Source organism: Lethenteron reissneri, chromosome 37, assembly GCF_015708825.2.
Source record: "Lethenteron reissneri isolate LAM-NWPU_2019-01 chromosome 37, ASM1570882v1, whole genome shotgun sequence".
NCBI lineage: Eukaryota > Metazoa > Chordata > Hyperoartia > Petromyzontiformes > Petromyzontidae > Lethenteron > Lethenteron reissneri.
This window is the reverse complement of record NC_083815.1, coordinates 914,511-928,783: the sequence shown is the minus strand read 5'-3', so window position 1 is coordinate 928,783 and position 14,273 is coordinate 914,511. Positions and strand designations below refer to the sequence as shown.

The 14,273-nt window shown below is 56.0% G+C and overlaps 1 protein-coding gene across 5 annotated transcripts in view; it reads left to right on the top strand.

Annotated features, from left to right (window-relative positions):
• Positions 1-14,273, top strand: part of LOC133351484 (homeodomain-interacting protein kinase 2-like) — a 57,287-nt gene that overhangs the window by 24,909 nt on the left and 18,105 nt on the right. For all 5 annotated transcript variants that reach the window (XM_061566735.1, XM_061566739.1, XM_061566737.1 and 2 more), the window contains exons 3-6: positions 12,118-12,241; positions 12,639-12,752; positions 12,877-12,963; positions 13,495-13,679. In XM_061566735.1, coding sequence (XP_061422719.1) covers positions 12,118-12,241; positions 12,639-12,752; positions 12,877-12,963; positions 13,495-13,679 — 510 coding nt within the window. The remainder of the gene's footprint in view (positions 1-12,117; positions 12,242-12,638; positions 12,753-12,876; positions 12,964-13,494; positions 13,680-14,273) is intronic.

The window sequence follows — 14,273 nt, the reverse complement described above, 5'->3', positions numbered from 1 at the left end:
CACGCAGTACCAACCTTCCACCATCATCGCCATACACATACCACGATAAGCACCCAACACAACCACCACCACAGCCGCAACAACACAAACCACCACAACCACTATCACAAAGACACCACCCACCACCGCAGACCAATATCACCTCCCACTCACCCGCAACGCTACCACGCAGCAGCAGCAGCAGTATCACCGCCACCACCTACGATGGATCACTGGTGGAGTGTAGTCAGCAGTGCTGGCCTTGTACTAGCCACAGTCCTTAGCGAGAGGTATGATTGACGTGGTGTGCCGTAGGTGGAAATATGGGGTCACGGGCACGAACAAATCCCAGCTGGAATAGATAGCTGGCAATAACCCCACTAGATGCCAGCCCAAAATACTCTCTCTATTTAAATAGTGAATACTATTTCCAACAATGGAACAGCCGCACTGATACTGCACATAGCACTCGACCACACAGAGTGAAACGGGACGAAGTGACCCACAGAGACACGGGGGGGTGGTGATTTTGATAACTGGATGGGACAAACTCCTGCCTCGGTATCAATGGGGAAATCATCGTGCGCCATCTCTCGTCCGCTGACGTCACATTCACATGGTCATTGTGACGTCACATACAATATGACGTCACAATTCTCAAAACGATTACCAGTTCCCGACTCTTCGTTCACCAGCAACCAATTCACTGGTTCCGGTTCCACAACCATAGATCACCCGATCTTTGTAGCCGTATTCTCTTGCTCACCTACGGCGGACAAAACGCCCGAATGTGAGTTTGAATTCCATTGAATTTATTTATAAACTTGAAAAATCTGAAAATCTGCGTCGCTCATTCGGCCGCAATCACGGAGAGCACACGTCCGGCGTGAAGAGATGGAGCGATGAAACCAGTTAGCACGCCGGCCTGGGTCACGCGAGTACCCGGTGCGGTCGGTAGACATCGCCACAGGGGAGACAAAGGCGGCCGTGCGTGGTGCTGGCCACCCACCCCCTCGCGTGCCGAGCCGGGCTTGTAGGTGCTACTTGCTGACGGCACTTGCTCTTACAATCTGTTCAGGCTACACGGGGGATCTTTGTGTTTGCGTGGCTTGTGAGTGCCCTCTCATCTTCTGCGCCCCTTCAACCCCCTCTTGGCTGAGTAATGACCCCTGTTGAACGCGTCTCATCCCGGCCATGGGAACCCACGCGTGGAGAGGGGGTGGGAGCGGGGGGATGAGTGGGGGGGGTCAGCAGAGGTCAGAGTTTGGAGATGCGGCTAGTGACGCCAAACACTCTGTCTCCTTACTCTCCCCGTCTCCCCCCTCCCTCCCCCTCGCCTCCCCCCTCCCTCCCCCTCCCTCCCCCTCGTCTCCCCCTCTCACCCCGGCTCCCCCTTACTCTCCCCTGCATCTCCACTTCCCCCCTCTCTCCCCTCCTATCTCAAGCAATTGCAGGGCTCCACCTTTACCTTTACATGAGAGCTGCGGGGGACGGGGGTTTCCCCTGGGAGAGAGAAGCAGCGAGAGAGCAGTTGCTGTGACCTGCCTGTGTGACTTTGGGGGTTCCCCTTTAAAGGGGGGGGGGGGGCAGCGTTAGGGGTACTCCAACAGGGGACATGCGGATCACAGGAGCCTCTCTAAGCGTTAGAGGAAACAACGAGACCCTGACCTTTGCAACCCCGGGGCGGACTCACTTGACCCGCGGTGATGGGCGTCGGTGTGACCCTGACCCTGGCGCGTGTGATGAGCGTTTGCCTCGAGCGGCGTCGTCCGTGCAGCCTGCAGCTCGCTCCCCTGCACAGTCCACCGCCGTGCGCAGCGTCTCGTCTGTCCGCCCTCGACTCGCATTCCTGCAGCCAATCACAGCGAGTGCTTTGTGCGCGCGCGAGGAAACCCGAGCGCCCGCAGACAACCCACGCGCGCGAGGGGGCAACGCTCTATCCAAGCACAGATGGGATGTCGGTTCACACTTTGCCGCGTCGCCTGATTCCTGGGCGAGCCAGGACACGGCTCCTTCTCGACGCCCCCCACCCACGGGAAGGAGGAGGGAGTTTCGCAACATCTGTGCGTGATCCACCAACCTTTGCTGCTGCTGCTGCTGCCTCCGCACACAGCGCCGGATCACGGGGTGACGTGCAGCGTAGCCACCACCCACAACCGCCGTCAGCTTCACGGGGACATTAAAGACCCCAAGAAGAAGAGGAGGCCATCGTGAGCTGGGCGTCAGGGTCCAAATTTGCCAAACGCTAACATTTACACGGCAAGTTGCACGTACGCATGCTGAACGTCTTTCGCGCCGTACGTAGCCAACCGTGATAATTAATCGGAGGTGTTTACTGCGTACGCATAGCAGGACCCCCCTGCGAGAGAGTCTTGAGACTCAGCGAGGCTTTCCGGGGTAAGCAAGTGTACTATTAATAATAATTGTAATAAAAATGTGAAATCTGCAATGAATAGGCATGAATGTGAAACGTGAATATTCATGAATGAGTCGTGAATATGCATGATCGTGACCATTCATTGTAACTGAACACATCAAGGTACAAAAGGCCGACCTCGGGAGAACATCAAAGGCGACAAATAGGAGCTCGCAAACACGGCCGTGGTGCCACGGGCAGAGAGCGCACAGACAAAGCCGCTCCCCGTAGCCTTTCACAGGCAAGCGCTGAGAGCGAGTAACCACCTATGAAGGCTGTCACGGCACACGAGAGGGTGGGTAGGCCAGCACCACGCCCGGCTGCCTTTGTCTCTCCAATGCTGACGTCACACCGGGCCACGTGGTAATTAAGGCTAAGTCGACCGAGGAATCCCACTCGGGTCGCGCCGGGTTCACAGCGCGGTGCGCTAACCACTGCGCCACCGCTCTCCACGTGCAGGGGCACGCGCACGCATTCTCCACCACCACCACCATCATCGCTTGGTCACATTCTCTCGGGCTCGACTGTCCCAGTTAAGTGTGCGAGCGAGTCTGCCGTGTGAGTCAACTCAGCCTCAAATGAGTACCTGGTGCGATGTGTAAGCTTCGCCACGCGGGAGACAAAGGCGGTCGGGCGTGGTGCTGGCTACCCACCCCCTCGTGTGCCGTGCCACATTTCATAGGTGCTCGCGAACGACTGGGATCTTTGCCTGCACGTGGGTAGTGTGTGTGTAGTAGTATGTGTAGTAGTATGTGTAGTAGTATGTGTAGTAGTATGTGTGTGTAGTAGTATGTGTGTGTAGTAGTGTGTGTAGTAGTGTGTGTAGTAGTATGTGTAGTAGTATGTGTAGTAGTATGTGTGTGTGTGTAGTATGTGTGTGTGTAAACACGCGGTGAATTCCTCAATTGACCCGCACACGGAGCGCGTCTGGTGCGAGTCTGTGCAGGAGTGAGCTTGCGCCCTGGGCCACTGACGCGTAAACATGCTCGCACACCCACACACTCCCACACGTACACACATTTACACCCACACACACCCCCACACATACACTCACATGTACCTCCATACAAAGACCCCCGTATAGCCTTCGCAGAATGTTGGGACAAGTTCTGTTAGCGAGCACCTATGAAGGCCGGCACGGCACACGGGGGGGAAGGGGTGGGCGGTCAGCACCACGCCCGGCCGCCTTTGTCTTCCCAGTGTCGATGTTTACACAATGCACCAGGTACTCTTTTGAGGCTGAGTCGACCTATGGAAGGTCCAGGACCGGTTCAGATAATCGTCACTGGTGCGAGCTGGAATCGAACTCGGGTCGCCAGGTTCATAGCCACCCATGCCCATACAAAGACAAAGACTCCCCCCCCCCAACACCTGAAAGCACGTGGTGCGTAGGTGAATTCGAGAGCACGTGGTGAGGCAGGTAAACATAAAGCATAAGTTCAATTCTGTCTGTGGGGTGGGGGGGGCTTTGATGGGGAAGGGCAGGGGGAGGTTGTGGTTCGTGTGGGGATCGGGAGGAGGCAGTAGGGGTGGTAGAGGGGGGTACTAACCACGTACATTCCTTCTCGGGCCAGGAATACCACTCCCCCACTTCTCGTCAGCTGCCAGCTGCGAACAAAAGCAAGCATCGTAAAACTTAACGATCATCTTCTCACAAGAGCCGGTCTCTTGGTACATAAACCTGACGACGCCCAACCTTGTTCATCCGCAGCAGCAGCAGCATTGAGGATAAATCAACGGAAGCGATTTTTATTCTTTGAGCCATTGTCCCAAATGTAGACTCTTCACTTCTGCTGAATCTGCTTGCGAGTATTGCTCTTCAACTTCATCGGTTAATTGTCAAATCGCGTGTACCCCACGTTTCGATTGAATGTTGCCGTGTGTGTTTGTGTCTCGTGGCGGAGGGTTTCACGACGCCACATTTGGCCGGGTCTCCAGGTCGCCTGCCTAATAATAGTAATAACTTAACAAATAGCAATCGGATGAAGCATCCTCCTCCTGTGGCTGCCAGCACCCGCGTGCCGAGTGACCCATTGAAGTCTTCCTCCCAACCGCCTCACGTCGGAGCGCTCCACGTCTCCATCGCCGTTTCCTGTCCCGCTTCAGTGACGCAAGTGGGGCCCGCGCGGGACATTTTGACTGCGACCGAATTCTGGGTCAAAAGAAAATTCGCCGTGGATCGAATTCGTTTTTTGCCCTCGGTGGTGCACAAGCACCATTCAATAACATCAATAATAACAACAACAACAACCACACTCAACGCGACCCGTGTCAATAACAACAACGCGTGTGTGTGTGTGTGTAGCTTTAAAACTAACAGACTGTTGGGGCAAGTGCTGTTAGCGAGTAGCACCTATGAAGACCGACACGACACACGAGGGGGTGGGTGGACAGAACTACACCCGGCCTCCTTTGTCTCCCCAGTGGCGATGTTAACACATCGTGCCAGGTACTCATTTGAGGCTAAGTCGACCTAGGGGAGGCCCAGGACCTGTTCAGATAATCGTCACTGGAGTTGGCCGTGCTCTTACAATCTGTTACGGCTATACTGGTGGTCTTTGTCTTAAAATAACATTAAAAAAAATACACAATTGGCGACATTTCGGACAGTGTTCCATCTTCAGAGCACATTTTTACGTGGAATGAAGGACAATTGCCCGAAACGTCGCCGATTGTATAGAAATTTATTTTTATTTTAAGGCGACGGTGTTGTTGAAGGATGAGTTGGAGGCGTTTTGTGTCGAATGTGAACTGCAGCTGCCAGGTCGAGTTGAGACTCGAGTGCCGGTTACTCCTGGGAACTCCCTCCTGTCGTACGACTGGGGATCTTATCGCATGAAGGATATCAGTTAAAACCGGTAACCGGTTAAAACCGGTAACCGGTTAAAACCGGTAACCGGTTAAACCCGGTTACCGGTTTTTCGTTGTTGTGTAAACAGTTGCTGGGAAAATGGGACCTTTTTGCCAGAATTAAAGTATGAAGAAATGAGACTAGGTTTTGCCCTATTCTAATTTTCAGGTTTTACCCTATTCTTGTTTTTTCATACTTTGATACTGGCAAAAAGGTCCCACTTTGTAACTGCTCACTCCGAGCTATACATGTCCTGAAAGTGCAATGTCTTTGTGCTGTTCGCCGCTTGGCGTTCCCTGGTTCGACACTGACGAGACTGGGCCCTAAAGAAGGTGGTCTCTGGTGTAGGCCAATCAGCTCCAAAGGCAATGCCCAAATAAAATTATCAGAGCGTGTTTGTTTGCATGTTCACCACAAGTACCGTGTGTGTGGTTAATGCAGACTCGATTCCTTGAAAAAGGTTTCCATTTGGTGTTCGACCATCTTAACACCTTTTTTTATTGCCAGAAAGAGTAAAAGCTATTATCTTTTCATACAGCTGCTGAGCATGGGGCCTAAAAGTCCAGACATTTCAAGCAGTCAGCAACAAACAGCACTCTCAGAGTTGTAATAGCCAAGCGTTTATTGAATTTGGGGAGGTTTTTTATTTAATAGCTTGGGAGGGAGGGGGGGGAGAGACGATGATGATGGGAGAGAGAATTCCCGGAGTGGAGGGGTGCGAGGGACGCAGACAGAGAAGTGAGATGACGACCTGCGGTGTGGTCAGTGCCTCATGCGGGGCCTGGAGCATATGAGGTTATAAAGGGGCCCTAAATAAAACAAAAAACACAAATATTACCTTGCATAGTAAAGTAATTACATTTTTTCATTTGCTATACAGCCAGACAAATCGCGAACCTTAAACACCCAGTGGTTCATAAAATTTGAAGGCGGTATAGTACTATAGTGATAGAGCAAGTGCAGAATCGCTGAACCGGAATTGTTAGCTAGAAAGAATTTAGCGCGGGGCCCTTGAAAGTGCGGGGCCCGTCGCATTTGTAGCTACTTTTGCTACGAGGATAATCCGGCATTGGGTGGGTGGTTGAGTGGGTGAGTGGATGGATCAGTGGATTAGTGATTGGGTGATGGGAGTAGGTGAGTGGGTGAATTGCTGTGACCTGCAGTGTGGTGAGTGGGTGAGTGTACTGTGGTGACCTGCAGTGTGGTGCTTGAACACAGTGTGGTGGTGACAGTTCAGACGAAACAGTCAGTGTGTGGTATCAACCGAGCCCTCAACACGGGTGACATAATCCATGGTTGAAGTTCGCGGGAACAGAACCGTGATAGTAGCTATAGAGGAGTGATAGGTGTTGTTGCAGTTGTTGGTACTGAACACGCAAGGTCCACGTGTACTACAGTGGGTACACACAGTCCAATACTGAAGTTGGTACACACACAGTGCACTACCACAGTTAGTACACACACAGTGGACTACCACAGTGGGTACACACACAGTCCACTACTGAAGTGGGTACACACACTAAACGTGGACAGCAGGCGACTTGCCCGATCCGTGACCACGTGCTCAGACCCCCGCCAAAAATACTCCTCCGCACGCGCCAACTCTCTCGACCAATCGCGTCGCGAGCCTGGCCCGGCGAGCCCCGCCCCTGCGGCCACTCCTCGCCTTGTACGGGCCGAGGGACTCTCGCCTCGCCAAAGGTGCGGTGGGGGCCACGTGGGGGGGGGGGGGGGTAGTTGTGAGGGTGGGGGCCACGTGGTGGGGGGGTAGTTCTGGGGGTGGGGGCCACGTGGTGGGGGGGGTAGTTCTGGGGGTGGGGGCCACGTGGGGGGGGTGGTAGTTGTGGGGGCCACGTGGTGGGGGGTGGTAGTTGTGGGGGTGGGGGCCACGTGGTGGGGGTGGTAGTTAAAGGGGTGGGGGCCACGTGGTGGGGGTGGTAGTTGTGGGGGGCGGGGGTTGAGGGCTCGGGTGGTAGTGGTTGGTAAGGGACTGGAATGGGAAGTGAAACGGGGGGGGGGGGGGGGGGGTGCAATATGGACAAGCGGGGGGAGAACAGCCATCACCTGTGGTTGCTCACCTGTGCTTGCTCACCTGTGCACTGAATTGTTAACCAATCAGAGCTGCACAGCTCCGGCCCCAAGCGACCAGCAACAATCAGCACTATCGATGACGAAGATAGATAAGAGTGATCGCGGTTCGTGAGTTGAGCGATGTTCTTGTTGTGAGAATTTGGAGGAGGGGGCGGGGGTTAAAGAGACGTTGGTGATGGGAGGGAAATTCCAGTGGTTCGGTGCGAGGAAAGTGTTGGGACCTGCCGTGTGGTGGCGGTGGTGGCGGCGGTGGTGGAGCCCACCTGTGTTAGGTTACCTGCGGCACTCGCCGTGCTGTTCCCACCTGTACACCCGTGTACACCTTGCGCCCAGTGATGCCAGCTCACCTGTGCAGTCATAGACCTTGCCCTGGCTCAGCTGTTCAGGCGATGGCTCTCACCTGCATGGGGTTACCTGTGCAGTCATATAACCTGCCCTTACCTTCCTTCTAAGGGCACCGTGTTGCTGTTGGCGAGCGTGTCGCGTTGTCTGTGCATGCCTACCACTGCCAACTCGGGTCGTCTGTGTTTGCTTCGCTGTACAGTCTGTTATGGTCACCAATGTTGTGACCAGTACCATGCCCGGCTGCCTTTGTCTCCCCAGTGTTGATGTTTACACACCGCACTGAGTCAACCGAGGGAAGGCCCACGACCGGTTCAGAAATTCGTCTTGAGTCGTCGTGTGTCGCGTGGCGCGCTAACCGCTGCGCCACCGCTCCCAGTGTGCACACACACACCCCAGTGTACACACACACACGCAAGGCGTACACTGGTGCCCCGTGTGCTACCTGAACTGCGTGTAGGTTCGTGCGTGAGTGTTGTCGTTGTCATACACTCAATAAGGATGTGACGCTCAGCTGCAGGTCAAAGCGAGCTGCCTCCTTCACGATCCAGTCTCAAGATTTAGGCTCGTGATGTTGAACCAAGCGAGAGGGACCCTGGGGCCATTGGGCTGCCAGTCGGGGCCGATTGCCGCGGTGTTTCACGCCCAAACGCCACTCCCGCCCATAACCCTGGGGGCAGAGACGGTGACCGCTCGTGAAGGTCGTCGATCCGACACCAACGCGACGACGATGGTGGCGTGAGGCCGCGTCGCTCGTGGGGACTCCGCCTGGAGGATCCATGAACTCGCTCACGGCTCAAAGGTGTCGCTGCCCACGGCGTGGAGGCGCTCAAGCGGTGGCGCTGCGGGAGGCACGTTGAGGAGGAGGAGGCACGGGCTCGGTTTGCTTCGCCTTCCCTGGGGGGTCGCGCAGAGGCCGTGGCGACGTGGGACCCGCGCCGTGCACTCCTGCGCGTCTCCCCCTGCCTCTCGTGGTGGTGCTGGTGGTGGTGGTGCTGGTGGTGGTTGTGGTGCTAGGCCAGGGCTCTCGGTTGTTCTTCGTGCTTTCGGAGTCCCTGACCCTTTGCTCACGATCATTAAGGACCTTCATGATGGTGAGCGGGCCCGGGTAAAACTACGTGGCCGGGAGTCAGAGCCTTTCCCTGTACACCTTGGGGTGTGAAAGGGATGTCCTCTGGCTCCCACATTATTTAACATCTATTTTGACCACGTAGTTCCTGAAGCCTTCAATAGCTGTACCGGGGGAATTTCCATTTGGTACAGATATAATGGGAGGCTGATCGATGCCCGGGTGCGATCAAGGGATGGCTTCCTATTGGTCAACCACGTTATGTATGCCGATGATTTGGTAATAGCTGCTCATTCAGAGGAGGAGTTGGAGACGCTGCTGCTGAGACTGGAGAGTGCCACTAAGAGGTGGGGCCTTACCATCATCCCCACCAAAACGAAGCACCTGCCTGGGTATTTTGTACCATCGGACACTCCACCCCCACAACTCCCAATCGGTGATGGGGCAGTAGTGGAGAGAGTGGAGAGTTTCCCATACCTGGGCAGTGTGCTTATGACCGGCTCCAGTTTAACAGCAGAGGTCTCACTCCGAATCAGTCGAGCGGCAATGTCTTTTCGTCGGTTGCGTAACTCTCTGTGGAAGCTACCTGGTCTGTCGCTCCGCACGAAGCTTCAGGTCTTCTCGGCCACAGTCATTCCCTCCCTTCTCTACGCTTGCGAAACGTGGACCCCCCAAATGGAGCATCTTCGCCGGTTGGAAACAATCCATCCTGGGTTTAAACAGGCTGGATTGTGTGAGGAGCTTGCAAATCCTTGAAAGATCTGGGCAAAGTCCCATCGGTGAGCTCCTCTGGCAGGCAAGGCTGCGTTGGCTTGGTCATGTAGCCCGCATGCCCAGCCACCGCATACCTAAACAGCTTTTGTTCGGCCGGATCGAGGGGGCTAAACGGGCGCGGCACGGGCTAGAGAAGAGATGGAGTGATGTGGTACAGGAGGACGTGGAGCTGAGTGGATTTGCCGATGACTGGTACCAGCGGTGTCAAGATCGGCCTCTGTGGAGGAGGCTCGTGATGGACGTTACTGGGCATTTGGAGCCAGTCGCCCTCCAGCAACAACGGAGGGCGGAGGAGTGATGCTCACAACAACAAGCGGAGCGCCGCGTGTCTAAAGCACAGCAAGTTGGCACAGTAGGGGGCTCAGGTGGTGCGTCAGCCAGTCATCTCGGTCATTTCAGTCAGTCGACCCGTGGCACCTGGGTCTGCCCCGTGACCTCCTGCTAGCGGGCGTTCGACACTTCACGTGGCCTCAAGGTGCACATGGCCTGGCACAAGCGTCGTGGTGATGTCACCACCACTTAGTGGCGAATGGCGGTTGTTGTTGTTGTGTGTCTGTGTGTGTGTGTGCCTATGTGTGTGTGCCCGTGTGTGTGTGCGCGTGTGTGCGCGTGTGTGTGTGCTGAGATTAGCTCGCAGCTGTGTTATAAATAGGCGCGTGCGTGTGTACGCGTGTGTGCGTGTTGGTGTAACTTGGTATGGGGTGCTGTGACCTGCGATTACGCGCACACGCGCGTGTGTGTATCTGCGTGTGTGTGTGGGGGGGGAGCGGTGGTGCAGCAGTTAGCGCGATTCGCTACAAACCCGGCGGACCCTAGTTCGATTCTCGCTCACGGCCAACACCAGTGACGATTGTCTCAACCGTTCCTGGGCCTCCCCTAGGTCAACTCAGCCTCCAATAAATAGCTGGTGCGGTGTGTAACCATCGCCACTGGGGAGACAAAGGCGGTCGGGCGTGGTGTTGGCATTTACTCGAAAGGTCGATGCTGTACGGGGGATGTCTTTGTTGGCTAACAGCCGATTCCACGATCGGTGGATCTTTGTCACACACGGGTGTGTGCGAGAGGCTACCCACGAAGTGTCTGTCTACATGTGGAGTGTTGTGTGTGCACGTGGTGTGTGTGTGTGTGTGTGCACGTGGTGGTGTGTGTACGTGGTGGTGTGTGTGTGTGTGGACGTGGTGGTGTGTGCACGTGGTGGTGTGTGTGTGTGTGCACGTGGTGGTGTGTGTGTGTGTGCACGTGGTGTGTGTGTGTGTGTGCACGTGGTGGTGTGTGTGTGCACGTGGTGGTGTGTACGCGCGAGTCTTGTCTGGCTTAGCGCAGATAAACAAAAACAGAACAAGTCCAGAAAACCTCAACACCGAAATCTGAAATCTCCCCAAAACCCCAAATCCACCCCCGACAACACTCCCACGGGAAGCGGCCCCACTCACTCCCCGCACCACAGCGGGCTTTGTGAGTGCGCGTGTGCAGCGGTTAACGCACTGTGCTATGAACCCCACGACCCGAGTTCGATTCCTGCTCACGGCGACCACCAACACCAGTGACGATGATTTATCTGAACTGGTCCTGGGCCTCCCCTAGGTCGACTCAGCCTTAAATTAGTGCCTGGTGCGGTGTGTAAACATCCCCGCTGGGGAGACAAAGGCGGCCGGGAGTGCCCACCCCCTCGTGCGTCATTCCGGCCAAAAAAGGTGCTCGCTAACAGCACTTGCCCCAACAGTCTGTTAAGGCTACACGGGGGATCTTTGTCTTTGGGGTGACATCTCAGTCAACCCATAGCACCTGGGTCTGTCAACAAAGAGTCTTTGACGCGTCACATGATGGCCTCAAGGTGCACCTAACCTGGCACAAGCGCCGAAAATGACGTGTGTGTGACACGTGTGTTTGAATCGCTGTGCACACACGTGTGTGTGGGGCACGTGTGAGTGTGTGTGTTGGTGTGAGTTACACTCCTCCCCTCTCTCCGCCCCCCCGTGGGCTCGGGTGTCCCCCCCCATCCCCCGCGCTGCGAGCTCAGGGGTTTCGCTGCCAGCTTCACCCCCCCCCCATTCCCGGGACCCCCACTCCCTCCACCCCTCCACCCCTCCACCCCGCCCCTCCAGCGCCACAGCCCATACTCACTCCTCTACCCTCTACTCGGGACCCCCCAATCACTCTTACACCCCGGACACCCCGCCCCCCACTCCTCTACCCCTCCTCAATTCTCTACCCCCAACACTTCCTCTTCCTCCACCCTCTCCTCTGCGCCCCCCCCCCCCCACCGCCCGCGCCCCCCAGGGCCCCCACTCTTGCGTGTTTTCGTCGAATTACTGAGTGTTTACACGTGGAAGGAAACCGGAGAACCCGGAGAAAACCCTCGAGTGCGATGGGGAAACACTCTATCCCATACAGACGGGACAGTTTAGCTGCACCGCCTTCCGGCAGAACCAGCGTACGGCTCTTCCCTAACGACCACGGGAAGGGAGTTCCACAGCATCTGCGTGGTGATCCACCAACCCTCGCTGCTGCCTCCGCAGCGCTGGATCGCAGCACGTCTGTCACCGTGCGGTGAAATGTATGAATGGCTGTGGTTGTGGCTTGTGGTTGTGGCAGGGCCCCCGAGATCATCCTGGGGCTGCCGTTCTGCGAGGCGATCGACATGTGGTCCCTGGGCTGTGTCATCGCCGAGCTGTACCTGGGCTGGCCCCTCTACCCGGGGGCCCTGGAGTATGACCAGGTGAGCACCTCCTCCTCGCTCATCATCACCACCATCGTCACCATCGTCACCACCTCCTCGCTCATCGCCATCCTTCATCGTCATCATAATGTTCCTCCTGATCGTCTCGTCGGAAGCCCACTTCACTTCAGAGTTCGCTCGTTACCCAGTCACGTGACCAGCCATTCACGTGACTAGCCATTCACGTGACTAGCTAGACAGTCGCCTTTCAACCAGTCATGGTGATGGTCTCGTGTCTCAGCTTCCCCATGTATCCGTGTCCCTCCCTCTGTGTCCCCATGTCGCCGTGTCTCCGTGTCCAAATGTCCCTGTGTCTCCGTGTCCTAATGTCCCTGTGTCTCCGTGTCCTAATGTCCCTGTGTCTCCGCGTGTCTCTGCCCGTGTCTCCGCCGCACAGATCCGCTACATCTCGGAGACGCAGGGAGCCCCCCCGAACCGTCTGCTGAACATCGCCACGAAGACCTGCAAGTTCTTCCGGCAGGAAGGGCCCTACGGCTCGTGGAGACTCAAGGTACGAGGTGACGCGGTTACACAAAGCGACATCACCCCCTAATGTGCTACTCGCTTACCGCACTTTGCCCCAACAGTCTGTTGAGCCTATACAGGTGATCTTTTTCTTTGTGTGTATTGGGTAGACGCCACAGGAGCACGAGGCTGAGACGGGGCTCAAGTCGAAGGAGGCAAGGAAGTACATCTTCAGCTCGCTTGACGACATCGCACAGGTGCGCGGGTGTGTGTGCGTGTGGCAGAGTGCACGTACGTGTGTGCGTGTGGCAGAGTATGTGTGTGCGTGTGTGTGTGCTGATGTTGTGAGAGCTATATCGGCGAGGCATGGGTTAGAGAAGAGATGGAGTTGCTGTGGTACAGGAGGATGTGGGGCTGAGTGGACTTGCCGATGACTGGTACCAGCGGTGTCAAAGATCGGCCTCTGTGGAGAACGCTCATGAAGGACGCTACTGGGCAGTTGGAGGCAGTCGCTCTCTAGCAGCAACAACGGAGGGCGGAGGAGTGACACAACAACGAGCGGAGTGCCGGGTGGCTAAAATGCAGCGAGTTGGCACAGTGGGGAGTACAGGTGGTGCATCTGCCAGTCACCTCAGTCAGTCAACCCATGGCACCTGGGTCTGTCCCGTCGTAACCTCCTGCTAGTGGGCGTTCGACACTTCACGTGGCCTTGGCCTCAAAAGTGTTAGCTGCCAGCACTGGCTACATGGGGGATCTCCATCGCTGCTTCTCTCTCTGTGCCTGCACAGCTGCACCCGTCGCTGGAGTGCGACGCGCTGGAGGGGTTGGCGGAGCGCTGCGATCGCCGGGAGTTTGTGGAGCTGCTCACCCGCATGCTGCGCCTCGACACGGAGCAGAGGGCCACTCCTCACGAAGTGCTCGCTCACCCCTTCCTCACCATGAGCCACCTGCTCGAGCATCAGCTCACCCAGCAGTACGTGTGCTTGCACACACGCACGGACGCACGGACACACAGACACATGTCATTTGTCCATCGGTGAGTGAGTGAGTTCGAGTGCCCAGTGGATTTTGCTGAACCAAGTAAGAACTCTAGAGGCCAGGAGAGGAGTCCCATTGTGAAAGAGTGACCTCGGGCGTAGAGGGCGATAATAATAATGATAAAAAAATACATTTATAAGGTGCAATTAATCCACGAAGTTCATAGGTATGTAAGTATTACAAAGTCCAGAGTCCACTGGTCATACGTGGGAAGTGGTGCTGTTGCTGTTGAGGACTCGCCGTAGAGAAAAGCGGACACATTTCTCAAATAAAATAATTGCCCAATGACACGTCATCATCACCAATGAAGCACTCGATGAGGACTCGTGCGTGCGAGTCCTCGCGTTGGACGGAGTTTCGACAGAATCCGCCGTGCTGCGTGTGCCTGATTGTTCTCCTGGTTTTAGGGTCGCAGCTCACGCCCAACCCCCCTTCCCTTTCCCCCCAACCGCTGGTGGGGCCCACGTGCGCTTGGGCCCCCTGCCAGGCAGTCGCTCCGCCAGACTGACACAGACGGCGCCTGAGTATT